This window comes from Acipenser ruthenus, chromosome 19 (genome assembly GCF_902713425.1).
Source record: "Acipenser ruthenus chromosome 19, fAciRut3.2 maternal haplotype, whole genome shotgun sequence".
NCBI lineage: Eukaryota > Metazoa > Chordata > Actinopteri > Acipenseriformes > Acipenseridae > Acipenser > Acipenser ruthenus.
The window spans coordinates 7404987-7432221 of NC_081207.1; the positions used below are offsets into that span (position 1 = coordinate 7404987).

The following is a 27235-nucleotide window of genomic DNA, read 5'->3' on the forward strand; positions in this document are numbered from 1 at the left end:
TCAAAACATAATTAAATCATCTGTTCAATATCAGAATATAAACCAATTAAACATTTACCAAATACAGCTCATTTATGCTCACTGCATAAACGAGACCTCGATGTTCGAATCCATATTCATCTCCCCATCGTGCAATGACGTTGCAGCCCCAGCAGTAGAAGCGTGGGTTTATAAGTGTAGCACAGCACGAGCCTTACAAGCAGATGAGAGGATTTCTCAGTTAGTAACCAATCAAAAATACACTGAGGGTTGTTGCTGCAAACAAAAACTCATTAAAAAGCAGGACAGATGCTAATGCTTCTGAAATGTACTTGCAGAATCAGATAGCCGTACCTGTAACAAGAGTCAAGTGATAGCTGCTTCACGCGTCTAAATAAAGACATTGAGAAGGACATGGAGTTACCAACAGCGGATCAGATATACTCTTCTGTGATGGACAAAAAAAATAGTGAGACTGGCCTTCTCGAACTAAATATCTCGAACCAATGCTCTTCCGTTTGTAACCCAAGGGAATCCGATGCCGCAGACTTAATTATGGATTACAACGCCGAGGTGACCGCTGTCGTTGGAATCAAGGTGTCCAATAACCTAGGCAACATTTCTAAAACAGGTATGAGGATCATTAAAACCGTCACCGGGCAGTGGAAGAATCAAGACCGAAAGAACATGCTATGCAGGTCAGCCAGTAGCCACCCGGCCGTGGACAGGAACTCCAAGAGGTTTAATGGACAGTTTACATCGGTACACATGCACAATAACCCTTCTTCTTCGAGCCCCCTCGAGTCGCCCTGCCCAGGGTGCATTCAAAGAGTGAAGCCAGAGAACTCCCGGCGCTTGGTGGTGATGGGGGCTCCTAAAGTCGGGAAAAGCTCCATTGTCGGGAGATTTCTGAAGGGCAGCTTTGATGAGCAGTATGTACCAACCACAGAGGATTTTCACAGAAAGCTGTATCAGATCAAAGGGGAGAATTATCAGCTGGACATCCTCGATGCTTCTGGAGAGAGGTCTTTCCCAGCAAAAAGGAGATTGACAATTCTTACAGGTATGTAGATGCGTGTTAGTGTCTGAAAACATTATTTCTAAGATGTTAAAACAAAACCAAGCTTTAAAAGTATGACCTTTGTGTGTATGTTACAACACCTAATAAGTAAAGCATTGTTATATTAATTATGTGTTAATATAGTAACGTTCATGTTTTATTTTTGTTTAAGTAATATTTTATTGTTAAGATAACGTATTAAATTGGATTTACTTTTATTTCATAGGAGATATATTCCTCCTGGTTTGCAGTTTGGATGACAGAGAGTCTTTTCAAGAGGTCTGCTCGCTCCTGAACGAGATTATCGAAGCTAAAAAGAAACTGATGAAGTCGAAGGATGATATATTCGTCCCGACTGTGGTCTGCGGAAATAAACTGGACATAGAGCTGTTAGGGAGAGCGGTGACTCGGGAAGACGTGTCCAAAGCCCTCGGACAGGGGAGCATTTACTTTGAGACCTCTGCCAAGGACAACACCAACATGGAAGAAATGTTTCAGGCTCTTGTGGAGCGAGCCGGGCTACCCATGGAGACCAGTCCTTCCCACCACAGGAGTGTCTCTGTCCGATCTTTCCAGAAGCAGCGCCACCCGAGGGGACGAGGGGGGAAAGAGAACCTGTCTCCGTGCGGCGCTGTGTACCCCTGTGCCCGCCGCCCGAGCTTCAGCACTGACCTCCAAACCATTGTGGGACCCAGTCTGCCAAGAAAACGGAGCAAACCACTTGAGAAATGCCACATACAGTAAAGCCAATGTGACTGTTAAGAACTTTAAATGACTTTTGGGAACTTAATTTATTTATTTTATTTTATTTTATAACTGGTCTATCGAGTCATGACTATGGGCTGGTCCCTAGCGAAATCTCGTATTGATTAAGGGACAATCAGATTCCTCTTGGTAAACTGTGTAAAATACTGCAGAATTTTTACTTTTTTAAAAACTTTATTATTTAACACAAATGTTATACTTGTTTGAATGTGCACACAGGTATTCAACAACCTTTTCTTACTATTGCAATAAAATTACATGCGTTGAACTGTGCTTCATTTGATTTAATTACATAATTTTGCAACACTACCCATGGGAATATAAAAGCGTATCATGATAAATACACAGGTATCATGATATCAGGTTTCCAAATACAAAAAAAACAAACAACAGAATTGATTCAATACCCATTATCCTTATCTCCAGTTTCATATCCTGACCCCTTTCCCTGTATCTGTCCAATTCTTCATAAACTATGCCTTGCCCTATATCTTAAAATGCATGTTGACTATGAAGTCATCCAGCACTTCAAAAACACTTAATCATAGAGTAAAAAATATAAAAGCCAATTAGACAAACGTTTCTGCTAGTTCCCTTCACCTTGTCCAATCTGCACTAGAAAAGCATTCGCTGCAGATATTTACATGGTCATCTTACTAGTCACCCAGCAGGTATGGAATATCCCAGACAAAGATAAGGGCTTTTTTTGTGGATCTGTTTATTTCTTGCACCACTTAAACCAGCACTTAAAGTACCACCGATTTTTCTCCAGCACGACCAGCTAAACACCAGCCAACCACCCCAGTGCTGGTCATTATTGGAATGCATCTCAGAGTTTGACACCTGTTAGGGAGGATGGCCTTCTGCTTGCTATAGCCCAGGAAGCACAACAATCCATTGACATATTGTGTTGTATTTAAGGTTTAGGTGGTGTTGGACTGTTTATCATTTGCTTAGTAATAGTCTTTATCCAATATATGTGTACCAGGAGGAAGATAAGCTTAAAAAGAACGTTTACATTGTAACTATTCTACACTGCAATTAATACATGGTTCAATAACAGTATATCTGTGGCAAAGCTTGGCATACAATGTGGATGCAGAATAACACTTTCACAAATCCAGATACCTTTTTTTCTTACAGTATAAGACCCCATGTAAGAAAAACAAATACTTTAGTTCTAGAGCTACTGTATACCATTATGTATAACACTCAGTTATACATTCTGAGGTAAAAGGGTTTTTTTCACAATAAAAACAAATGTTTTTAATGAGTTTAAAACAACTGTGTCATACAATAGACTACTAGAGCACTGCTTTTTTGGGGCAAACTTTGCACTGGTGCCCAATAACATCCATCCATTATCTATAACTGCTTAATCTGAGCCAGAGCCTAACTCGACAGACATAAGGGCGCAAGTCCATCGCAGGGCAACTAGGGGACAATTTAGAGGCCAATCCACCTAGCTAGCATGTCTTTGGACTGTGGGAGGAAACCGGAGTACCCGGAGAAAACCCACGCGAACACGGGGAGAACATACAATCAGACCCCTGAGGCTGGAGTCGAACCCAGGACCCTGGAGTTGAACCCAGGACCCTGGAGCTGTGAGGCAGTAGCGCTAACCACCATGCCACTGTGCCGCCCGCCCAATAACATTCTAACTTTAATTACCATTAGATTAACCTTAACTTTCACTGCAGTATTTCTTCCATGTAGCACAGTAATTAATCCTTGAATGTACGAGCCCTGCTCTTCACTCTCTTATCAAGCATTAATCTCAGTTTAACCCTTATGCCGGTACCTATAGAAAATGTTTCAGTAACAGCTACAGTGTACAGTTGAATAACAGCAGTGAGTCACCTCAGAGCTTTCTTCCTTAGCTGCTTTTCAAATCCCACTTTCAATCTCACATTCTCCTAGAAAATAAAAATGTAAATTGCACCTTTACTTCCTTTTCTACTATTTCCAAGAAGATGAAGCAAAAGCACAGAATTCACACAGATCTTTCTTTCTTTCTCTCACTCATGCAAAATAAAAAGGACAGTTGTCTCTGGCTACAACAGGCACTATATTCCCCACAAATCTTTGCTCATGCATCTCAATTCAAGCACCTCTGTTATTCAGTCCATATACATTTGGAATACTAGGAAATACATAGGCATTTAGCACGGGAATGTATTATAAGCTGCATGACTTTGATTTCAACAACATTTGCATATCATAAAAAATAACCTCCTGAAATATCTTCTTTAATTTAGGTCAATGAGGGACATTAAAGTGAAATAGTAATTAAACTTTTAATCTTTGTGGTGGCCCAGTTACATAACTGCAATTTGGGCCTTTGCGTGACTACAATATTCAGAGGGGGCTCTTAAACACTACCTCAACAAGCAAGCAAAGACCCTTGCCATGATTTTCCTTGATTATTTCACGATCAGCAGATGATTAGGTTATATAAGGCGACCAAGTGGTGTATTTAAAAGGAAAGCCAGCCAGATTAATAATGTTATTACATGTACAGTAACTGGAACAGGCAGTATCTTAGCAGAATAATTAATTTTGTTTGTGAGACCGTAACTACTGTTGGCATCCCAATGCATTCACTGTGTGTAGCAGCATTTACCCTTTCTGGTATCTTGGTAAAAACATGTAGGATTCTATTACCAGAACCAGCATCAACACAACCATAAAAGTGCTAAATAGCAACTTCCTGCAACTCAAACAGCAGTTCCAACCTGTTGCACCATCCTCATCAGTGCATTAACAGGCACCTACAGCTATTTAGGTCAGGAACATTGAGTCTTTACAGAGGATGCTAATTTGCAAGGGCCTAGCAAAGCAAAAATGGCAGCAAACCATTTTTTAACCAGGCAAATCCACTAAGAGACAGTGGTCTTGAATACCATTGACCCTTACTGACAAAATATTGATAACATGTAAAGGAAAGGATACCAAGGTTACTAGTGCGCTCTCTCCAGTAGCTGGCTGTGGTAAGTTATAAGGTTGCTTATGTCTGCTCAGTTAAAGCAGCTGTTTTAGTGTATAGACAGGGCACTGGCTCTGAACCGAGATACTGGGGTTCAATCCTTTGGGCACGCTGATGTACACTTCTAGCAGTTCCTTACATTATGATTAATGCTGTCTCATAGTTTTGCCTCCTTACTAAATTACAAAATCTCGCCAGTGATCAGCAAGATCAAAACTCCTTATATGGCCACAACCTTTATAAAACATGACAAAAATTCTCACTAATGGCTCAATAATATATTGTTAGTTCTTGTGGCACATGGTGTTTACTCGATATCTTAATGGTTTACAGAATGACTTGAAACATGATGCTCACACGTGGCATGTGGTCTCTATGTCTGTACTAAAAGCTTTCCAATCTGTATACAGTGTCATGAGCAGGCTTTGACACTGAAAATATAATGGGGCATGTGCACATTTTCCATATGTTTTCTTTGGATTCCAATTGGTTTGCAATTCCTATTTGTGGTGTAGTTTCAACCTTTATAAATGACAGGTATTCATCTCCAAGTCCACTGTTCATGATTCATTTTATAATTTAAATGGCATAAACAGCTTCTTCATAATCCTTGTCAGTAAGAGGTATTTTGATTAGATGTAATGATTTCAATTAAACCGTTAATGTTTGTGTGGCCTGGTTTCAGGCAGTTTGAGCACTTAATGATGAGAGAGGGGGATCTTAACAATGGAATAAACAGACAGACTCTTGACATGGTTTAACAGAACTGTATGTCTGCTCTTAGCTATTTTAAGCTGCAGCGACCCACGTTGATTTTGAAGTTGATGCTAAAACATTATTTTGAGGTATTTACTTTTGCCAGAAAATAGGTTACGGTGGAGCAGGTTTGAGTCAGCAGAGTTAAAAAGTTCACAATATCACATGATTTCTCAAATCTAGAATGTAAAAAAACCACACTGGCCTGTAATCAAGATGTCAGAGTTATATTGAACAGAGAAAAATTATACAATTTAGAGGCACAGAGCTCAAACCATTCAGAATGTAGAGTGATTATTTTAATTAATCACTCAGGATGTGTTAATCCAATCAAAATAAAAACAATTCCACATTTGGTCTGTCTATGGCAAGGATTTTTTGAAATTTCAGAAAATGCTTGCCCCACCCTCCCCAGCTAAAAAAAAAGAACTGAATTGCAGCCCTTCAGCATCCCAGAAGCCTGTCAATCAGTCATTCTTTGTCTATGACTTGCATCAGTAGGCTACAGGTGTCATCTACAAGTTGTTATAGCTCACGAAGAAAACCAATTCAGCATCAGACAGATGAATTTGTCCGTTTCACTTGCCGAACAAAATGCGCTCCATGCTGGATTTCTGCCAACAGGGTGTTGCTGAGCAGATTTCAGCTGCTGACTAACATGAGTTTTTTCAGCATTTTGTTTATTCAATTGGGTATCTTCTGGCTTTGTATTCACTTTTGAAACTTTTTTTCTATTGTACAGTTACTGGTGAACAATTGGACTTGGCTTCACTTTTGGCAAAATACTGGAATTATTTAACACATCAATGCTATAAAACAACTTAAGAATCTAATGAAAACTTAATAGCCTTGAGGAGGTGGAGTTTTGTAGATAAAATGCTCCTCTTGCAAAGGGAAGTAGTATGTACTGTGTGGGGGTTGTTTACTTTTTTACATGAAGAATATCCTGTCTATAGCATATGTTCTCATTTATAAAACAACAAAAGTACTCTGCTGATATCGAGTACCATATGGTTATGTAACAAGATTTTACATTTTAGGGAATGCAGAAAATACTACAAATTACAACCCCTCCCCTTCCCACCTCCCTCCTGTGCCCTTTTCATCTATCTTATATTACATAACTCTCACACTCAAAATAATTACATCCAAAACAGAAGGGAGACAGCTCAGACATGTGCCATAGACAGATCACAGAAGCACTAACGATCTGTCGAGTCTCAAGAGTAGGATCTCAGTAATATTGCATGTTGATTTTCTGCAGGCTTTTTACCCCCCCTTCCCTTCTTCAATTACCATATTTGTTCCAGCCAAATACCAATTACCTATGAGCACACAGTGTCTCCAAAAATGCTCATATTCCAATTAAGAAAGTACTGATCTGTCAGTAAAAACAATTGACAGTTTTGTTTATCTTATTTAAACCGTACATGTAATGTACAGTATGCCATGACATGTTGGTACAATTGATCCGCAATGCAGCAGGTATTACCTACTATATAATTTACAGCAGCTATAGTTAAACATAAGGTTGACATAAAATATATATTGTTAGTTCTTGTCGCACATGGTGTTTACTCGATATCTTAATGGTTTACAGAATGACTTGAAACGTGATGCTTACACGTGGCATGTGGTCTCTATGTCTGTACTTTCCAAATCTGTGATTGTATAGAACTTAATTACAAAATCTCCATCATGAGGACCTTGGAAAAGACCGCAGTCTACTTTTTTTAGTAATCTAAATACATTTCATCATAACTGAATTAGCGAAGATCTAGACATATATAAAAACTGTGTGTGACATACACACAGTTTTTCATCCACCCACTCATCAGAATTTGACAATGGGTTCTCCAGATATATCTAATAATTTTGCGATTATAGACAATGAACAGACATATGCCTAGCTTTTACATATATCCAAATTATGAGTGTCATCCCAATTGGACAAAGGGATCTTTATATAGACTAAAGTGTGACATACTTACACCTTCCTCCACTATATCCTCATACAGGGATATGCATCCTCAGCGGGGGTTCATTAAGAGCCACAGTCTGCCACATCAGCTATTGTGTGGTCTAAATAACTGTGTTTAATTCCCCAATATGGATATCAAAGCTTTTTTTTTAATGAGGTGATTTGGAGCCTCATTTACAATGCCATTTCAAGTGCTCTACGCCTCACTGTGAAGCAAGAGAATGGGTCATCAAAGGGACACTTCATTACAGGGAGCTGTTTTATGGAATGCATTACCTACAAAGTTATATCATTTTGCCAATTAACTATTGCATTTATATACTAGTATGAGCTTTACGTACAAGAAATATCCCAAAGCACTTGTGAATTACAGCATTCCAGCAGGCAAACGTGACAGTCGTTATCTACTGAGAAACACCTACATACAGCCTAGACAGCTAGTTTAAATGTGTCCAGTTTAACAATTTACTCAAAAGGTTACAGAATGTGCAGTCGATCAGTTAATACAACACGGAGGAAGACATTTCAGTGGTGTGTTTAATAAGAGTTTTAACCTTATTTAAAGCACATTTGCTTTGTTGTTTATAAAAGCAGATTTGATGTACTAATTAAATTAACAAATATTTTTAATCGATTAAAGTAAAGACTCCAAATTAAAACAAATTAAATAAAAAAAAAACTAACATTGCTATAGAAATTAGATGTATTTAAAGTTTGCCAGCTCTTTTAGGTAAACCATGTCTCAGCTCATCAAAGTTTAGAGGTTTGCCTTGAAAAAATAAATGGACTCAATAAATACAATAAAAATGTGGAAAAGAAGAAATAACCCTGTTCCCTACTTCTATAAAGCTTTTTGCAAACAAACAGAAAACAGGCAGGTATCGCGCAGGTCACACTAAACAGCAGGTGCCCCCATGTGGCACAGACAGTGTTCCCATGTGATAGGAACCCGTGCCTGTGCCGTCCATTTACTGCTCTCACTGGCTTCACGTGTTTGTATAAAAGGTTTCAATGTCAAAAATACCATTTAAAAAGGAAGTTCTTGTTATTTTGTGATTGAGAAGAATGCTTACGAGGTTCCTCCCCATAAATATGTCACTGACATTTAACATAGAAGCCTGGACGGTGGTTAGGTCAATTATGCTATTGAAGTACTGTATGAGTCACTCTGCTATATACGCACTTCTTACAATTAGTCATTAAAAATGGATTCTTCCCCAGCAGTTTTCAAAAGGTGGTTTCTTGCTTGCTCTGCCTCTCTTCTGACACTGTCATCTGAAGCTGGTTCAGCAGAGCAGGCAGCATGCTGTCCAGCACTGCCAATCCTCCCCAGGAACACCTCACTCCCCTAAGAGCGAATAAACAGATTGTTGCATCCCCGGAATATGGTGTCGTCACACAAAGTATGCTTGTTAAAATTTTACTTTCAGCAAGTTTTTTCTCCCTGGCTCAAGGATGTGTGCAGCAGAGTATAAACCTTTAAACCTGGTGTAAAACTTTAAGTATGGTAGCCAAAATGTGTGTGTTATCCAAGCCAAAGACAACATTTATAAATTTAACGGATCTAGAGTTAGTTTAAGTCCTTTATGTATTAACTCTTTCAATGAAGAAGAAAGAACAGTTTTCAGAACTGCAGACCACTAGCATACAGCAGTAGGAAAGGTCATTTCACATAAAAGTATAGACCAGTAAACTAATGATTTGCACAAACCTATATATGAATGCTATTTACTTATTTTTCATTACCACATGGCGGTCTGTGTCACAGAGTTCCAGATCTGCTAGTCAGTTTATCGCCTAAGCAGATAAAACGTGATCTGCAAAGCCTCTTTCAGCTACTGCACAAGGAGCTCATATACGCAGAGTAGTATGAGGGGTTGTCTATCAGTCTTGAACTAGTCTGTTACCTGCTGTCCATGATCAGCAAACCTTCCTGGAGCAGGCCTTCCACCTCCTGGGACCCTGTGAAGATTTCCTGTAGGCTCCACTCAGAACAGATCTGTTTCCAGTGCTAAACAGAACACGAATGCATTACTACAGACTTACAGATTTAATTACTTTTTTTGTTTTGTTTTTACAATCTTTTTTAAAACTGAAATTGAAAATCCCTTTAAAAAGAATAGCACAATTCTATGACATAGGGACACATAAGAAAATGTAATATTATGGCCGATTACTTCCCCTTAAATGATTTTATTTGTCTTTACTGCTGTTGGGTTTCATGCACTTGTTGGCTAAACATTGTAAATATGATCTGAAAAAGGAATGGGTGCCCACTGGTGGAGAAAAGCTGAAGCAGCAGCTGAGACCTTAAAGGGAACATCAGATCTTTGCAGGAAATCTATCAGAACCTCACAGTGCAGTATAAGAACTGTACAGACGTACTTCATGAGTGATGCCCTCAGTCATCCGCAGACCCATCACCATGGCTTCTTCAGAACTAGAAACAAACATACAAAAGATAAAAACAGCACCACCTTTAAAAAATGCGAAATATTATGTTAATGTTTCATAGTAATGCATATTTATATACAGTACAATTCTAATTAAAGTTAGAAGTTTAAAAGTTAGTTTGAATAATGCAATCAACAGAATATGTTCTGAAGGTTGTCTCCAGGCACAGACGGTGTTGTCTGTACTGCTTTGTTAACTCACATGCCAAGTCGGCTCAGAGGCACTCTCTTCCTGGTTCCATGACCACACCTCTGCACCTCCCTCATCCAGACGTCTGGTTCAAGAGTCTGAATCCGGGCTTCTCTCAGCATCGCCCCATCTCCCCGTGGGACAAACCTACCGTGGGCTCCTTGAGAGGAGGAACATGGGTAAGTTACAAAAAACAGTACAAGATACACAGAAATGCAGTGCTATATGCAATTGGAAGCTGAAAAGAAACTTACTAGAATTATCTGACAAACGTTTCAAGCCCATACAACATTTATGGTTGCACAAGTCTTGACAGTTTTCCCTATTTGCTTTTGTTTTTTTAAAATATTTTTTGTTTCTGTATGCAAAAAATGCAGGTTCAGATTTCTACTGAAGAAATGTTCCTGCACTGTTATCCCTACCTGGCCCAATGCCAATGTATTGCCTTCCCTTCCAGTAGGCCAGGTTGTGCACACTGACTGCATCCTAGAAAAATCAAACCAAAACATCAAGCTTTTTGAATTAAAATATCACGGTTACAAAACCTTCACCTCCAAGTCAGGAGTTGTCCTTGCGACCCTTATTACTACCTAAGGTCATCTCCTATCCCCAGGATGCTGCTCATTGTTGCATTGGGCTGTATAGAACTTTATTGGGTCTTCTCAATTTCAGGATTATTCCACACTGCAAATTATTTCAGTTTTATTAAAATGAAATACTGGGACAATTATGCCATTAATTCAGCTCATGGTAAGATCTGGAATGGCTCAAATTCTGTGAAGTGGGTGTGCTCAGACCCTTATATGGTGTTGACATGTAGCATATAAACCAATTTATTTAAAAATTCCCATTAATGTATTTTCAAACGTACGTTTTTGGCAAAGTTTGAAACTTCGTACTGACGGAAGCCACATTTTCCCAAGATCCTCCTTGCTGCATTGTACATCCTGGCGGTGAGCTCCTCACTGGGCACGCTCAGTTTTCCATCCTGCACCTGTTTAAATAGGGCAGTACCTCTCTCCAGGGTTAGCTGATACAGGGACACATGATCACAGCAGACCAATAGCAGCTCCTCTAGCTCTTTCTCCCATGATTCCACGCTCTGTCCTGGACGGCCGAAGATAATGTCAACTGAGGTGCGACCTGGGCAGAGCTTCTTCGCTTCCTCAAGAGTCTGCAGGGCATGCTGCGACGTGTGATCCCTCCCCAAGATCACAAGGTCTGGATCATGCAAGGACTGCATGCATTGAAAAAATAAATAAATAAATAAATAAATAAATAAATAAATAAATATTACCAACAGCACAGGAAGCTGTTATGATACTAAGGAGGAGCAGTTTAATTATTTTGATCTACAGTATTGCAGTGCAAACATCCGTATATCCTGAATCAGTGTACAGCTATGGCCAAAAGTTTTGTAACACCCTACAGAATTAACTAGTTTTGCTTCCTAAAGTCAAATGAAATCAGGGAAATCAGTGACAATGGCTAATAAGGTAAGAAAGATATAATACAAATATTCCAAACATGGTTTCCTTTTAAAAGAAAACTATAACGATAAAACACATAGTACAAAGGAGGTAACACTGATTGCATTAAAGGTGACTACATGGTGCAGGTGGTTGCGTCTTACCTGGATTCCAATGGAGAAGCGATTCACTCCAGCAGATCTGAACTCGGACAGTTTAGAAGCACCCACGGAGGTAGGGTTGACCTCCAAAGTGACCTCTGCGTTGCTAGGAAGCTGTGCCCACTTAGCAACAGATTCAATGATGGCAGCAATGGTGGTAGGCCGGGCCAGGCTTGGAGTCCCCCCTCCAAAGAATATGGATGAGATCCTGAGCAGCACAACAGAGATCTTATTAACTGTCCTTGCCTTGGACCAGATTTACTAAGAGGGATGAACCCTGCACCCTATCCCAACCACAAACTCAAAGGCCTTTTATATCTTTTGCAACCCTTCCTAGCGAAGCCAAACTTCCAGAAAGAGGGGGGGGGCGGGGGCTGTTTGTTACTAGACAGTAATGTACAGGGTTGGGGTCAATTCCGAATGGAATTGGAATTTGTTGGTAAATTCCAATTCAAGAAATGGAATTGGAATTTGAATTGAAAAAATCTTCAGGATACAGAATTTGAATTGGAATTGGAATGAAAGGAAATAGAATTTAATTCCATGAAATTCCACTCATTTTAAAAAGTCAAATGCCACAATTATTTTATACTATATACTTTTATATTGTATCACTATAAACAATACTGATTGCAATAGCATTAATATATACTTTCAAATACTGTATCTTAAGCATGTCTCAAAGCTTTCAAAACTTAGTTTGGTGAGGTGTGTGCACAGTATTGACAACCACACCTCTGCAGAAATGATGAGATAAACTAACGCACAGTGCATCGGTGACTCACCGTTTCACCTGGCTGAGTCGAAGGAGAGTCTCAGTCTCCCGCACCAAACACTCCCTCATCGCATTGTGATCTACATCCCGGGCGATGTACTTATTAAAATTGCAGTAGGTACAGCGTCTCTGACAATACGGCCACTGAGAGAGTTGAACAATACAGAGAAATATAGTTTAATAGATTTTTACATTTAATATTGAACTACTTAAATGACCCGCAATATTCAGGCTACTATTAACTATTACCAATAATGTACTAGTGCAGAATTATATAAATGTAATTACTGTTGTTATGGCAACCACTGTATCACCGCAAAACTTACATGAAGGTACAGGCCAGCTTCCTCTGTAACTGAAAACGTGTCCTCCTGACCCGGTCCACTCTTCTGTCTTATCGAGAAACGTGTCTGTTGTCCCCACCATGTTGTCCTCCCCAACCCGGACCAAGCACGAATCAGGATGGAGCAAACTCTGCATTGCCATACTGCTGGGCACATGCGTAAATATAACTTATATATTTTTTTTACTCCTGCGTTAAATGTAAGTTATCAAACCTTGTTTTAAGAGCTCGCACATTAACTACACATATCCTAACCAACACCCTTCTTTTTTTTTTATCAAATAGTATGGTACGGTAACGGTTCCACTAAGCATACAATTAATGCTATTACGTTTAAATGACTACTGTAGTTGAAGGTTAAATTACTCATAACATAGAAAGTAATTTCTAACCAAGGCATATACTTTCAAACGCGGAGAAACTAAATGTTTATTACTGTGTGCGAATTAAAATAAATCACAAGCGGCAGCACTGAAATGGCCAACCTTCAAAAACGATATCAAACTGCATAGCCCACATGGAGAAAGGCAGGAAGTAAACAAAACTGAACGAGATCAGTTTCCTTTTGGTGTGACCACACTTCAAGACCAATAGATGGCGCTTTTTCTCAACGAGAGACAAACCAGGTAGAAATGATAGCTTGCCCTCATTGAAGGGGCTAACTGGTTTGTTGTGATAATCTGATTTTCTGATATTGTACACATTTCTTCAGTGAGACTTGGCAGGTAAATAAAGACACTAGGTTTTCTGCTGTGTACCATGCTAAAATCATAGGAAACTATGGTTAAAGCTTAATAAAGAATACTCCGGTAAATTACAGATAAGTATTTTTAAGCACAGTAAATGCATAGTGTAAACAAGAAAAAGGAATATAAAAATCTGCAAAATTGCATTGTCCAATTACCATACTAAACCAGTATGAGGATATACTATTCTGTAGATAATTTATTAGTTACAGGACTTTTTCTTTGTAAGATGGCATATTTGTTTTTTAACAGAGGACTGCTTTTATGCAAACCAGTCTTTCTCTTAGTACCATTCCAGTCTGACTGAAAAGCAATGGAATAGAAGGTTGCTAGTTCATTTCCATATATTGGCTGCTAGAGGGTAGCATGTGTTGTTTCAGGTGACCAGTGGTGTGGCCACTTTTGTAGGAAAAACTGTGTTTGGGGAGAAAGTTGGCACAAGTTAACTCAATATTATACAATGGAACTGAACCACATGACTTTGATTAACAGTAACAGTATATAAGATCAAGTTAGCTGTTCATTAGTTGGTACATAAAATGGATAAAGGCAAAACAAATAATAATAGTTATAGAGGGTCTTTTCAATTTATCTAAACATTGGTGCATCTAAATACCACCATCTTTTAAATCATTAAACAGGACCGTCTCTTGCATTTAACATATTTTTATGGACAGAAACTGTGATTTTTTGTTGTGCTTTTCTATTTACTAACTCACTGTCGCCACAGTTGCGGAGGGGTTAGAAATTACAGTTGTGCACCCCTAGTGGTTATTTCTGAAACCACATCACTTAAGTTTTTTTTTTATTATTTTTTTTCCAGATGCAGCACTTGTGGTTGACACTAGTTGTTAGTAAGCCTGTTAAATATTGATCTAAGCAGAACCAGTAAATAGAAAATACATTGTCCTTGAGACCATCTGTATCCTGGCTCTTGAGTTCCACCATAAGTTTAAGGGTTTTAGTCTGGAAAGACTGCGAGGGCAATCTGAACCTTAGGTAGAAGCAAATACAGTCAAAATGCAGCAAAATTGACATTTCAACATGGTTAATGAGCAAGAAACTAAAAGCAACATCTTAATGCAGTTGCTACTACAGTCTGTGTTTTAAAGTGAACTTTTTTATATTTCTTGTCAGTATGGCTCCATTAATACTCAGTATAGCTTTTTTAGCCAAAAGTTTGGACATCCCTGGTATAAAGTATCCCTTTAAGACTGTGAAATCAACCATGCATAATACCAGGAGTTGATGAGGTGAAGCCGTGAATTGAATAATAGGATTGTATGGCATGTGAAATGCTGATCAGGCATTATTACCTACCTCTGAAGCCTGAGGTCTGCATTCCTCTGAGCAGATTCAATGCTGCCGCACTGTGGAGTTCTGGAGTTCTACAGTCAGACTGCCACAGATATATGAAACAAAGATCAGCCAAAGTGTCTTTTTTAGAAGAGGCAGCGCCATCTAGTGGTGTGCTTTGGACCAAGTTTCCTCTTGCTTTGCTAGCAATACACTGCAGTGCACTAGATGGTGCTGGTGCTTACTAATATAAAGACGCTTTGGCTGATATAGCCTGCATATGTCTATGGCAGGCAATTAGAATGGAAGAGGAACACAGTTATCAAAAAATAAAGAAACCGCAAGATTAGAGTACTGTGATTACAATAAGAACAATACGAACTACTCAGAATGGGTGGACTGTGAGCTGTGAACTCTAGCCAGTCATTGGCCTGCTTCAAAAGGGCAAAATCACCTCTACTCCTTGTACCTTCTGCTAATCCAAGCTGACCCCAACAGGATCAATATGAGACATGGAATGTCAATGAGTTTAGAATGGGTGAATAGGTTCTTCAGACATGCTACTAATATTCATTTTACTATCACACCTCACCATAGTGTATTGTACCAGTAAGGCATTTGTTATTATTTGTGCTTATACTTAAGCGCCTTATCTTAGATATAAAACCCAATGCATTTTCTCATAAAATAGTGTATGTCCACATTTTTTGTAGACTTTATTTTAAAAAAGACAAATAGAATATAGTAATGAAACTAGACTAGCGTGTGTGCCTACTTTATGATTTAGAGCTGGGATGTTTCCATTAGATCCTAATGAAATAACAATAGAAGAGAATTGTGCTGAATATAAAAGTCTTCTGCAGTAATCATATCTATAGTTGCTAAACATGTGTTCTGGTTCACTTGCACAATAGAGGATGCAGCAGCCTAAGATTCCTATTGTTTACTGCTTCCCCATGACTCCTGCCTTATTTAAGCACTCGGTATCTATTTCTCGAGGAGCACCTGTGTACTTTGATGGGCTGGGACACTGTTATCCCGCTTGTGTACACTGCACAGAAGCATAATAGGGTAGCATAATGCCCTGGCTTCTTCATTGTCATGTGACAAATCTCTGTTTTTTATTTACTTCAAGTGCACAACAAAGCTAAGGACACAATGAGACAACGTAGAGGCATGTGACCTGGAATCCTCTCAACAAAACAACGGAGCTTGAAAAGCATGCAAAACAACAATTGTTTTTTTTAGCTAAACAACAACATGGTTCTCTTTTATCTCTGCGCTCAGGTAGCTGAGGTTAGTTAAACAATAGCATGTTTGTTTTGCTGCAAAGGATTCATAGACTTTCGAGTCATCCTTCATGCCGTCATTCTCTATATTCCTGTGCCAAAGTCACCAGCGCTGGTTTTAAACTGATCTGAACTAGTTTTACTGGATTTCAGGGAGTGGCTTTGCATTTTTTTTTTCTTTCCGGCTGGGAGGTGAGGTCACCGGTGCCATCTTTTTTGGATTAAGATTAGTATATGGATTTGAGTGTAATTCCTCAAAGAAAAGTTTAGAACAACACCTGTTCCATACTACAGTGCCAGTGAATTACTCTGAAGCAATCCTAGCCAAACCAATAGCAGACACCAGTAATGGAAACACTATATATTCTGAACACATTGCACTGCAGTCCTGGTACATTACCACACTGCTTCTCATCTGGTGCTTCAGTGGATTAGTTTTGATTGGTTTATACCATTGGTTTGTGTAACCTGGTCCCTGTTCCAACATTGCAGGCACTCTGTTCAGCTTCTCCGTGCATGTGTGTTTGGATGGTGAGCTAATCATAAAAAGCACCTTCTGGCATCATCGCAACAGTAAACTTGAAACAGTGTGTTGCAGAAGCAGAACGGGACAGTCTGGTTCTGCTTAACCACCATGTAATGCAACGTCAATGTAAAAGGGCACACACTAGCTCAGATGTACATGTACTGCATCATAAAATGCTGTCTCACTTTCAATTAAGCAATAATCAATCCAAAGATCTGCACGCAGCTTGATATGATTTGCCTGTCGGTGTCCTTGGAGTTGGACTTGGAATGAATTTGCTGTAAATAATCATGCATGTGCTGTCTTATGTTACCGTTACTGGACCTACTGATGCTCTGTATCAGGGGTGTCCATTCAAGGTCCTGTAGATCCATCTATTCCATTCCAGGTTTAACAGGTAAAACGAAGTAATGAACTACTTTAGTGTTTGGACTGAGGTTTAATTGGTTCAATTAAACAATTTAGAACAGGTTTGGAACAAAGACCAGGACTGAAGTGGCCAACTTTGGAGACCCCGGCTCTATATTTGGTCAGCCTCCTTTTAAAGCTGTGTTTTGGGTTTATTCCAGTCTGAGAAGAATTATGAAGCTGTTCTTCTCTGGGCTACAGACATCTTTACATGTTTATGTTTCTGGATATATAAGTGGACCTTAGGTGGAGTCACTGTGGTTAATAAGCTTCAGTGTTGCATCGCACTGTATGGGACATTCTGTTGCCAGTTCTACAAAATGAGATGTTCTTCAAGAAGTTTTAATACAGACCAACAGGGCCAGAAAATCTTACAATGTGATTAAACTGAGAAGAAAGCCAAGTTATTCTATTCATCAAATCAAGATCAATAGGCTCTAATACAAATATTGATATATGAAGATATTGTGGTTGCCCAGCAGGTTAAGGAGTGTATTTATACAGGGGCAGGGTACAGGGCAATTCAGACACAACTCTCTTGGGCGTTAATCATTCCTGACTTGGCCCACGGAGTCTTTTGTGTTGTGAGGCTGCTTTGTTCAAACAAATGCTTTCCATGTCAGCCTGGTGTGTGTTACATGAGCACCATTGCAAGCTATTGTACAACCTGGACCCACACCCCACAAACCTGACCCTCCTGTAATCAATACACATTTTTACCAAGTCTGTCCTCCTCCAATTCTATTTCATTATGACACAGTCTTCCACACATGTAAAATATATAAAGTTACACAGTTTTTCAAACTTTACTACCACAAAAGTCACTGAATCTTATACGATATGACTGAAAGTATACATTTTACCTTGAAATAGCTGGGTATCTTCAGTTGTCAGCAGACGTATCATTATTATTTTTATTATTATTCTTTTTTTTTGTATTTTAAACTGCATTTTATCTTTTGGATGTATATACATCATTGTCTAGGAAACAGGAACCCCCTTAAGACAGATTGCAGTTTATTAGGCAATGATCCTTGACGCAGAGGGAATTATCACTGCCAGACATTACAAACTGTTTTCTTTTGTCAGTAATCAGTCCACGCCAAAGGGTGCAATGTTTTTGTTTGGTTGGATGCCTGTTACAGAATGTGGAGTAACCTAGTGTACGTCTGTTTCCTCTCAAGAACTCTTTAGAGCCCTACTGCCTTTCCACACTGGGCTTGTTAAAGATAACTTATTTAATATTGAGTCTGTTTAAAAACTAGGCAGCTGATTTTGATCAGCTCCTGGTCCATGGAAAAAGAAACCCCTCCTGGTGCTCCCAGCAATCACCCCACTTTACAGAAACATAACCCTAGGATAACATATGATCTCATTTCAGTCTCTTATACTGAAGAAAATAATAACGAGCATGAACGTATACAGATGCATTGTTAGCTTTCTAATCATCTTTTTTTAGCAGTGTTATGTTTCCTATACTGTAATAGCAGTCTGCAGTTTTCAGTGGAGTTACCTTTCCTAAATGTACGCAGGTCTGCATTGTTTTAAAGGGATAGTCAACAGGCAGACTAAATATAAGAGCCATGCAGAAACTGTGGCTCTACTAATACAGTCCTAGTTTCAGTTGTTTCGTTGTGTTTTGAAATTGTTTTCTTGTTTCGGGAGGAAAAGGTCAATACTGACAGGAGCAAAACCTGACTAAACTGGGGTCAGAGAGTGTAGTCAAAGAAAATACCAAGACTTTAGTCATGAAAGGCAAGACTTTGCTCAATAAAATTTGTATGCTTAAGGTGATAAGTGCTGCTGTGCACTATCAGCCAAATAAACAGCGGTTGATCATTTCAGAGAGTGAGTAGGAAGGCAGGTAGCCGCAGACTTTGTTAGTTAAACATAAGACAATGGTGGAGGGCATCTTGATTCTCTAACAGGGAAAACGCTGCAGATTAGATAAGGAATGCTCAAACAAAACTGATAGGATTGACATAATAGATTTAAAAAAATGATCAGTTTTAATTGGCACTACCCAAATGTTTGCCTGCTTGACTTGTGTTGAATGGAAGGGAGTCGGTTCCTGTGGCAAAGTGGTTAGCAGTTTGCAGGTGCAGGTGATCAATAAACAGACAGACAATTATAATCCAGGTGCAATGTTGTTTCATGTTTTTAAATCCAATGGCCTGATGGCAAATAGCAGTAAACAATAAACAATGTCAATGAGAAGCAATACAGTGGCATGTATTTCTTATTTATAATCCGCGGGTTGGCCCTGAAATAATAACAGTCCCGTTTTATTTCACCCACATGTAACACAGACACAAACACAAACACAAACACCCGTCCACAGTGCGTGCTCTAGTGCTCGTAGTGAAAATACAGTTCAGTGGTGATACAAAGTGCAATGATGTCCAGGTTCGTGCTAGCCTTTAGCGACAGCTCCTGGATCGTGTTTAGCCGTCTAAATAATAACAAACAAGTATAATTTAGTAACGACAATAAACAAAACAAACACTCACGGTATCCCAAGATAGTTTCTCCTTTCAGTTACATTAATTAACCATTTATAAAGGAACAGATCAGATCACTACGTCCCCTTAAGTACCGTCAACCATGACCCCTTGCTTATCCGCTCCTCCAATCCATGGATGCCACGCCATTTCCCTTCCGGGTCATTGATTTAGCGTACTGTAGCTCCGTACCCTTTCTAGCTGGCCGACTTCCACCTAACCCTGGGAATGAATTGTCAGGCCAACCAGTCCAGGGTGCTCTGTTCCCTTTACGCAGCTGTCTCGCAGGTCAGGAGGGAGATCTAACACCAATTATCATTCGATCTCTGTCACAGTTCCCCACAGGCATCTGCTGTCAAGCAACTTGATGTAAAGAAGCTTGGTGATGGCAACAGAGGACGAGTGAAGTAAAAATGTGCATTATAAATATCATATGGGAGATACTGAAATTGAAGAAGGAATTTATAAAAAAGACCTAGGAGTTTATGTTGACTCAGAAATGTCTTCATCTAGACAATGTGGGGAAGCTATAAAAAAAGGCCAACAAGATGCTCGGATATATTGTGAGAAGTGTTGAATTTAAATCAAGGGAAGTAATGTTAAAACTTTACAATGCATTAGTAAGACCTCACCTAGAATATTGTGTTCAGTTCTGGTCACCTCGTTACAATATTATTGCTGCTCTAGAAAGAGTGCAAAGAAAAGCAACCAGAATTATCCCAGGTTTAAAAGGCATGTCATATACATGTTTCAAATCCTCCTTTCTTCACGTTACACTGAACTCTGATGTGTCTGGAAGTTGTTTGCAAATCATTTAAATGTCTTTCTTTTGATATTTATTATTATTATTATTTATTTATTAGCAGACGCCCTTATCCAGGGCGACTTACAATTGTTAAAAGATCTCACATTATTTTTACATACAATTACCCATTTATATAGTCAGGTTTTTACTGGACCAATCTAGGTAAAGTACCTTGCTCAAGGGTACAGCAGCAGTGTCCCTCACCTGGGATTGAACCCATGACCCTCTGGTCAAGAGTCCAGAACCCTAACCACTACTCCACACTGCTGAATGTGTTTATTTAGCAGACACCTTTATCCAAGGTGACTTACAGAGACTACGGTGTGTGAACTATGCATCAGCTGCAGAGTCACTTACAACAACTTCTCATCCGAAAGACAGAGCACAAGGAGGTTAAGTGACTTTCTCAGGGTCACACAGTGAGTGAGCCTGGGTTTGAACCAGGGACCTCCTTGTTACAAGCCCTTTTCTTTAACCACTGGACCACACAGCCTCCTCTGTGTGATGTGGTATTGTAATAATGGAATAACCAGACTAATCCTCCATCTATATGGTCATTTTGCTTAACTGGAAGAGTGCTTGCTTTTGGAGAAAGAAAGAAGGCATACTGCAATACCAAGGAGAGACCAGAAGGTGTCACTGGTATTGCAGCACACAGGTTTTACTCCAAATTGTAATTGGAAGCTACTTACTCTCCCTTTTTTCAAAATAGGGCCCAGATAAACTTATTTCATTATTAGTAGATTTCATAATCTGTCATGGTCTATGAACTATAGAAAAATAAACACCCAGAAAGAACAGGGATGATGATGCAAATCCAGGAATTACCTTGAATTGACCATGAAAGTGATGGAGAACATTTAATCGGGGAGCTTTGACAATCAACTAGTCGCAACCTGAAAGGGATTTAGAAAAACAAGTTCAATGATAACCATAGTAGTGTTTATATTAGAAATTATTTTTGACAATGAAACCTCTATCAAGTGGTAAAGTAAATCCTGCTGAGTGGTCTGTTTAGTTGGGTGACAAGTAAAATAAATGGCCTGATCTCAGTGGCTGGCTGGAGATCAGAGACTTGAAATCTTTTTTTAAATCACTCACCAAGCTGAAGATGGCCTCAGTCGATAATAAAGTTTATGTTAGTTTACAGAGGGCAAGTAAACAGACTGGAAAATAAATGACATGTTCTTAACCTAATGTATACAGTGCTAAGTGAGGCAACACATATTTAGATCAAACGTTGATTAGACAGTATCTGATAAGTGTTTTCATCAAAGGGCAGCATTACATTTTACAGCTGCTGTGACATACAACAATGTTCTGTTTTACACAAGTATCATTTCTAGCTGTATATTAACCACATTCCTCAATAGCTTTTCCTATCGTGCACTCTACTCTATTTGAAAGCAGAGTTTTTTGAGCAGTTCAGCAGCAGTAGGAGGTTATAAATGACATTGTTAAGCACCGTTGTATCTTCTTAGCCAGGGTATTATAAACAGGCAGACAAAAAGGTTATTAATTGGTGGACCTTCTAAAAGTTGGAAAAACACCTTTGGGAAACCATAGTGTATTGAACACCACTAAAGGGTTAATATACAGTAATATGTGGTAGGTCTGAATGAAAAACTCATACCAGTTCATAATTTGCCTACTGGCATTGTTGTACATTTCTGCCTTAATTGTGTGTAAATACTAGGGCTTATGCTCAAGGATGCAGTCCATCAAAAATGACATCAACCTGACAAACGTGTATGATAAAACGAGGAGCCCCTGTATGTATTGGGTGTACTGGTTCATAGCATTGTGAAACCATTGATCATTGGTACATCAAAATATCAAAATGTTACCACTGTGCTACCATTCTATAAAGGGCTCATACCATTATGGCTTCCTTTGGGCTACCCCATAGTAGAGAACCATTGTAGTGCCACATCATTACTATTGAGGGTCATTTGGTAAGAGTATACTTACAGTCCTATATATAAACACTATTTTCTTATGGATCTTTGGAATTGTAGGTACCGGCAGTGTTTATGCAATCTGAAATTGCTGGCAATGCAATAGCTTTTTATATTATTATTTTTGGTCCTTAATGTTTCTGACACAAACAGTTCATACGTGGTTTAGACTGGGTGCAACCGTCGGTCATCCAAACAAGTTTACAGTGGAAAGTGCTGACATTGCTCAACAAGTGTCAAACCTGCCTTTCAAATTAGCACTAGAGCTGACCCTTGCCTAACTCCACATGGCAAAATCAGTGAAACAAGACACCGAGCAGAGACTGGAGCATCAGCAGCACTTCTTAAGAGACCAGTCAAGCTGGGTCTGGCTCTTTCATACTCAAGAATCAGACCGTGCTGGAAGTAAGGAGACATGGTAGACTCTTGGTTGGAGAAGCCAAAAGTATTATTGACCATCCGTGTAAGCAAGGTGGACTGTCAGTTTCTTTTACCCATCTTGAACCTTCTTAAGCCTGCTGAGCTGTTAAAGGCAGCTGATGTTATTGTAAACCCTGTCGCCCCACCCCCTCCTTTTATTTACATTAAAGCCACAGCCCCACAACCATGTTCAATCTTACAATGAAATATACCATTCATTGGTGTCTTCTGGTAACCAGCTTTTGAAAGTGCTAACTGAATTGTAACTGCTGACTTTTCTAGACATTATACATAGTACCAGGTCGTTAGAGGTGCACTATTGATAGGGAAAAGGCTGAGGACCCAATTCAAATTAATTTTAGCGGCAATGGAAACCATTTTTAATTGTAATGTATTGTTAATTATGTGGTTTTTGTTTGTTGCATGTATTTATATTTTCCTAAAATTATTTTCCTCATGTAAAGATTCATTGAATTGTGAATGCTATTAACTCCTTGTGAATAAGGGTCTATCTGTTTTGTACAGTGGTTAAGATGCTAACTTATTAGAATAGAAATCTTCTACAAGTGTGTTGTTAAACTGGCTATATACTTCGCAGGCATTGCCATGTGATTTGGTAGTTTCCCGCATGTGCAGTTGGGACTGAGATTGAATGTGATTATATTTATTGGTTCTACTATATATTAAATATCTGGTATATGACATATTGAAATGTTTATATTTCAAAACCATTTTCAGTTTTGAGTTAAAGTTATGGGGCAACATTTTTTTAGAAAGGAAAAAGGAAACACCATGAAGTTGCCAAACCAGAACTAAACAACATTGTTTTAATAATAATGATTTGGAATAAAAAAAAAAAAAAAAAAAGCTTTTGCTCAATAACTTTAAATAGAGTAATTACAGACAGCTAACTAAACAAAGTCAAATCTTCAGAAAGCAGTCATCACATGACAGTCGCAGCACCCTCAGGCTCCATTCAGTGAAGCACATCTACTCTGTCTTTCCTAATCTCTGGACGCCATTAAAATGGACAAAGCTAATTATCTCCATTTATATCAGGAGGGATGAAGATGCTTGGGGTGACCTGTTCACCTTGAGGTCATGCCTATTAAAGTTAATGGGAAGTTCAAAAAGCTGTTGTTGCTGGATGTCACAATTGTGTTGTTTTCTTAGCGATAAAAAAGCAGCCAACACTGCCACTAGGTTGAGTGTGGTGTGCCTAATGCAGTATTAACTGTTTAAGATAAACTGATTTGTGTGCACATTTTTTGTTAGAATTCCATAACAGCTCAACTTAAAACAAAAAAAGCAGCATCAGAAACTGATGTTGTTTTGTGTTTTAATCATGTATATTAAATATGCTTCAACAATTGGTGCTACAAAGGATGTGGCCTGAATTGAAAGCTTAAACCAAAGAAAGCATATTGAATATCAGTGTGGCACATTGAATACATCATTGAATTATAAAACCTTGACACATTTTCAAACAACACCATTATGTGCAACAAAAACAGAGAAGACATGCAGGTGTTGAGCTATATACAGCATAACATTGTGCTTTACGAGAGATACTGTGAGTGTTGCTGTAATTAACTGTTTATTAGTTTAGCTTAGATTTCATTACATCGATAAGAATGCATTACATTATTTTTGATACATTATGTTAGTCCATTTTATTATTGCCTTTTACCATAACCTTGTTTTACTGCTAGTTTATTATTGAGATTTGTTGGCTGTTTTTTAGTGCTAGAACCAAAACTCATTTCAACATTGAAGGCATTGAAAAAGACTTCTTGTGTCCCACAAATAAAAATTATACTGACTTTCTTATTGATAGGTTGGATCTGGTCATCCACATTGTCAGTTTCCTTGTGATAGTTGAGTCACTCTCCAATGTATTTTAAGACTGAACCATTTGAATAACTGCTCAATTCCTTGTGTACCTCAAGGGGTTATGTTTATAAATTAATGTACTGTGCCACCTGACTGTTTTTCATACAACTTTCATACAATTTTAAACTTGCTCCGTACAACATTGTAATTGTTACATCCTTCAGGTTTTGCTTTAATGGAAAATAAAAAATGCACATGGCAACTTGGGATCTTGAAATAACATACAGTAACCAAACAAAACATTAGTTTGAATTGGCATTAGTTGCTACTGTAAACATATTTTGTTATTGTTCAATTAGTTTATACATTTCCGGCTTGGCCTGCACAGAATGTATTCCGTGCAGGATTCCTTGAAAACAAAATAAAAGCACAGAATTGGGTTGATATGCCTGTGATCTAGATCAGGGCTTCCAACCCTGGTCCTAGGGACCCCGTGTGTCTTCTGGTTTTCATTCCAACTGAGCTCTCAATTACTTAACTAGAACCTTAATTGAACTAATAATTTGCTTAATTAGATCTTTTTAATTGTTCTCCTAAACAGTTACAGAGTTCAAGTTACTTATAAAATGTTATAGCTAACTTTAGTAAAAGTAAAACAGTCTAATTAAGGGTTTAATTAAGTAACGGAGAGCTCAGTTGGAATGAAAACCAGAAGATACCTGGGTTGGGGAAGCCCTGATCTAGATAGAAACAGCTCCTAGAATTTGTTTTGTGACTGGTGAAGGTTTAAACCCTGTTTTAGTCTGTTTGGACTCTACTGACAGTTGGCAATAAAGAGCGTGGTGGGGGGTCGTTGTTATTAAGACTTTGGGCCGGACCAAATCAAACCCTGATCGCTCTCGCGAAAGAGCGTTTATGTGATAATATCTCTAGTTTCCATATCGCATTTTCTATATCCCGAAACCAAAACTAGTCATTTCCAATCCGCGAAAGAGGCAGAGAGAAGTTTTGCAGTAGGATGGACCGCGGAAAGCAACCTGAAAACAGCTGTTGTCCAATCCCCAGCCGGTATTTGTGACATTTTGAAGGGGTGGAAACAAGGCGGTAACATGCGAAAAGGCAGGTGAAGACAGCCAGGGCTGAAAAAAAAAAATATATAAAAATCTGTGTTGTACTACTGTTTCGTTTGAATATCAGTGAATGATATTACATACAACTACTCGCATTGCTGGCATTGCATGGTGCTGACACAAGCCAGGGCACGGTATGGATTTTTACAAAAATCATGGAAACAATGTGGCACGCTTTCATAACAGTAACATAACAATGCAGCATGATGCTGTAGATGTCATGGAAACCAGGTACTAGTAATAATAATAAAAATGTGTATAATAATAATAATAATAATAATAATAATAATAATAATAATAATAATAATCTGCTTTTATTTTTATTGTGTAAAATATTGAAAAATACGGACGCAAGTTTGAAAGAAATACACACCCACACTTGGCAATGACCTAGTTTCCATGACGTCTGCAGCATCGTGCTGCATTGTTCTGTCACTGTTATGAAAGAGTGCAACATTGTTTTCATTAGTTTTGTAAAAATCCATACCGTGCCCTGGCTTGTGTCAGCACCATGCAATGCCAGCATCCTCATACCCGACTGGCACGGTGCTGCCCAGAGCCCTGTTGTGCACAAGGATGTATAGTAACTGCACAAGAACGAAGATTTAAAAAAAAATAAAATAAATGTTGGTTGCAGATTTTTTTATTTTCTTGAATGGATAGAGTCGGGTAGTTGTATTTATTATTATTATTATTATTATTATTATTATTATTATTATTATTATTATTATTATTATTTCGTCTGTCAAAAACCCAAAGCAAATTTAAAAATTTCACCTTGATGCTTCTGAGATGACAGTTAGGCTAGCTTTATAGGTATTATGTAATTTTGTTATTACACGAATTTATACGTTTCGAGGGGACCTCTTGGCATGCTGACAAGGTATAGCCAAAATAAAATTTGTGCTCCTTTGTACTGGAACGGTGGGCTTGTTCTTACATGCTGAGAATTTGGGCTTCATGAAATGGTTCTGTGTAGGCCTACATGTTGAAGTATTTTATTGAAGTACCAAATGTTAAAAACTATTTTAATTTATTTAACTTTTTAATTTTTTTTTTTTTTTTTTTTTTATAAATTCAGTCATCACCAATTTTTTACCTCGGTTTTTCTCCCCAGACTTGTGCGCGTTTCTTTTAAGGGTGCAACAAACATTACATATATTATGATAATAATATATATAAAACATATAATAATATTTGGTACTGTAAATTATTCATTTTAAATTATTCAGTGTTGTGTGCAAGTGTTCGATATATGAGGTCAGTGGAGGGTCTTGAGGCATATACTGTTTTTGTTTTTTTTGCAAATATCAGGATGTTTTGTGTTATTTTTTTACTATTTGCTTAATACACGATAGCTTTCGACAAGTTCGAAGTTGACTATAAAATCCAGTCCTGCGAAAGT

General features: G+C 38.4%; 2 protein-coding genes across 3 annotated transcripts; one reads left to right on the forward strand and one right to left on the reverse strand.

Moving 5' to 3' along the window:
• The first annotated feature begins 83 nt into the window (after positions 1 to 83).
• On the forward strand, positions 84 to 2069 carry LOC117424067 (GTP-binding protein Rhes-like). The gene is made up of 2 exons (XM_034040097.3): positions 84 to 1042; positions 1266 to 2069. Exons 1-2 carry the CDS (start codon positions 394 to 396, stop codon positions 1781 to 1783), a joined length of 1167 nt encoding a protein of 388 aa, XP_033895988.1. The 5' UTR covers positions 84 to 393; the 3' UTR covers positions 1784 to 2069.
• rsad1 (radical S-adenosyl methionine domain containing 1) lies at positions 1679 to 13479 on the reverse strand. 2 transcript variants are annotated; one of them, XM_058992449.1, is made up of 10 exons: positions 12902 to 13479; positions 12586 to 12719; positions 11804 to 12008; positions 11042 to 11407; positions 10593 to 10656; positions 10183 to 10330; positions 9913 to 9967; positions 9435 to 9538; positions 8718 to 8875; positions 1679 to 1735 (listed from the first exon to the last, which is right to left on the reverse strand). In XM_058992449.1, exons 1-9 carry the CDS (start codon positions 13073 to 13075, stop codon positions 8755 to 8757), a joined length of 1371 nt encoding a protein of 456 aa, XP_058848432.1. In that variant the 5' UTR covers positions 13076 to 13479; the 3' UTR covers positions 1679 to 1735; positions 8718 to 8754. The 2 variants fall into 2 exon arrangements, with proteins under 2 accessions (XP_058848432.1, XP_033896518.3); XM_034040627.3 differs by lacking the exon at positions 1679 to 1735 and having other exon boundaries at positions 8047 to 8875.
• Positions 13480 to 27235: the final 13756 nt, after the last annotated feature.

Bases quoted from the DNA above. Each gene is read 5' to 3' on its own strand.
- LOC117424067 (XM_034040097.3), top strand. From the start codon at position 394: ATGGAGTTACCAACAGCGGATCAGATATACTCTTCTGTGATGGACAAA. The intron at 1,043-1,265 runs GTATGTAGATGC...TTTATTTCATAG, and splicing joins GAGATTGACAATTCTTACAG to GAGATATATTCCTCCTGGTT.
- rsad1 (XM_058992449.1), bottom strand. From the start codon at position 13,075: ATGTGCCCAGCAGTATGGCAATGCAGAGTTTGCTCCATCCTGATTCGT. The intron at 12,720-12,901 runs GTAAGTTTTGCG...CAACTCTCTCAG, and splicing joins AAGCTGGCCTGTACCTTCAT to TGGCCGTATTGTCAGAGACG. The intron at 11,408-11,803 runs GTAAGACGCAAC...CAATGCATGCAG, and splicing joins GCTTCTCCATTGGAATCCAG to TCCTTGCATGATCCAGACCT.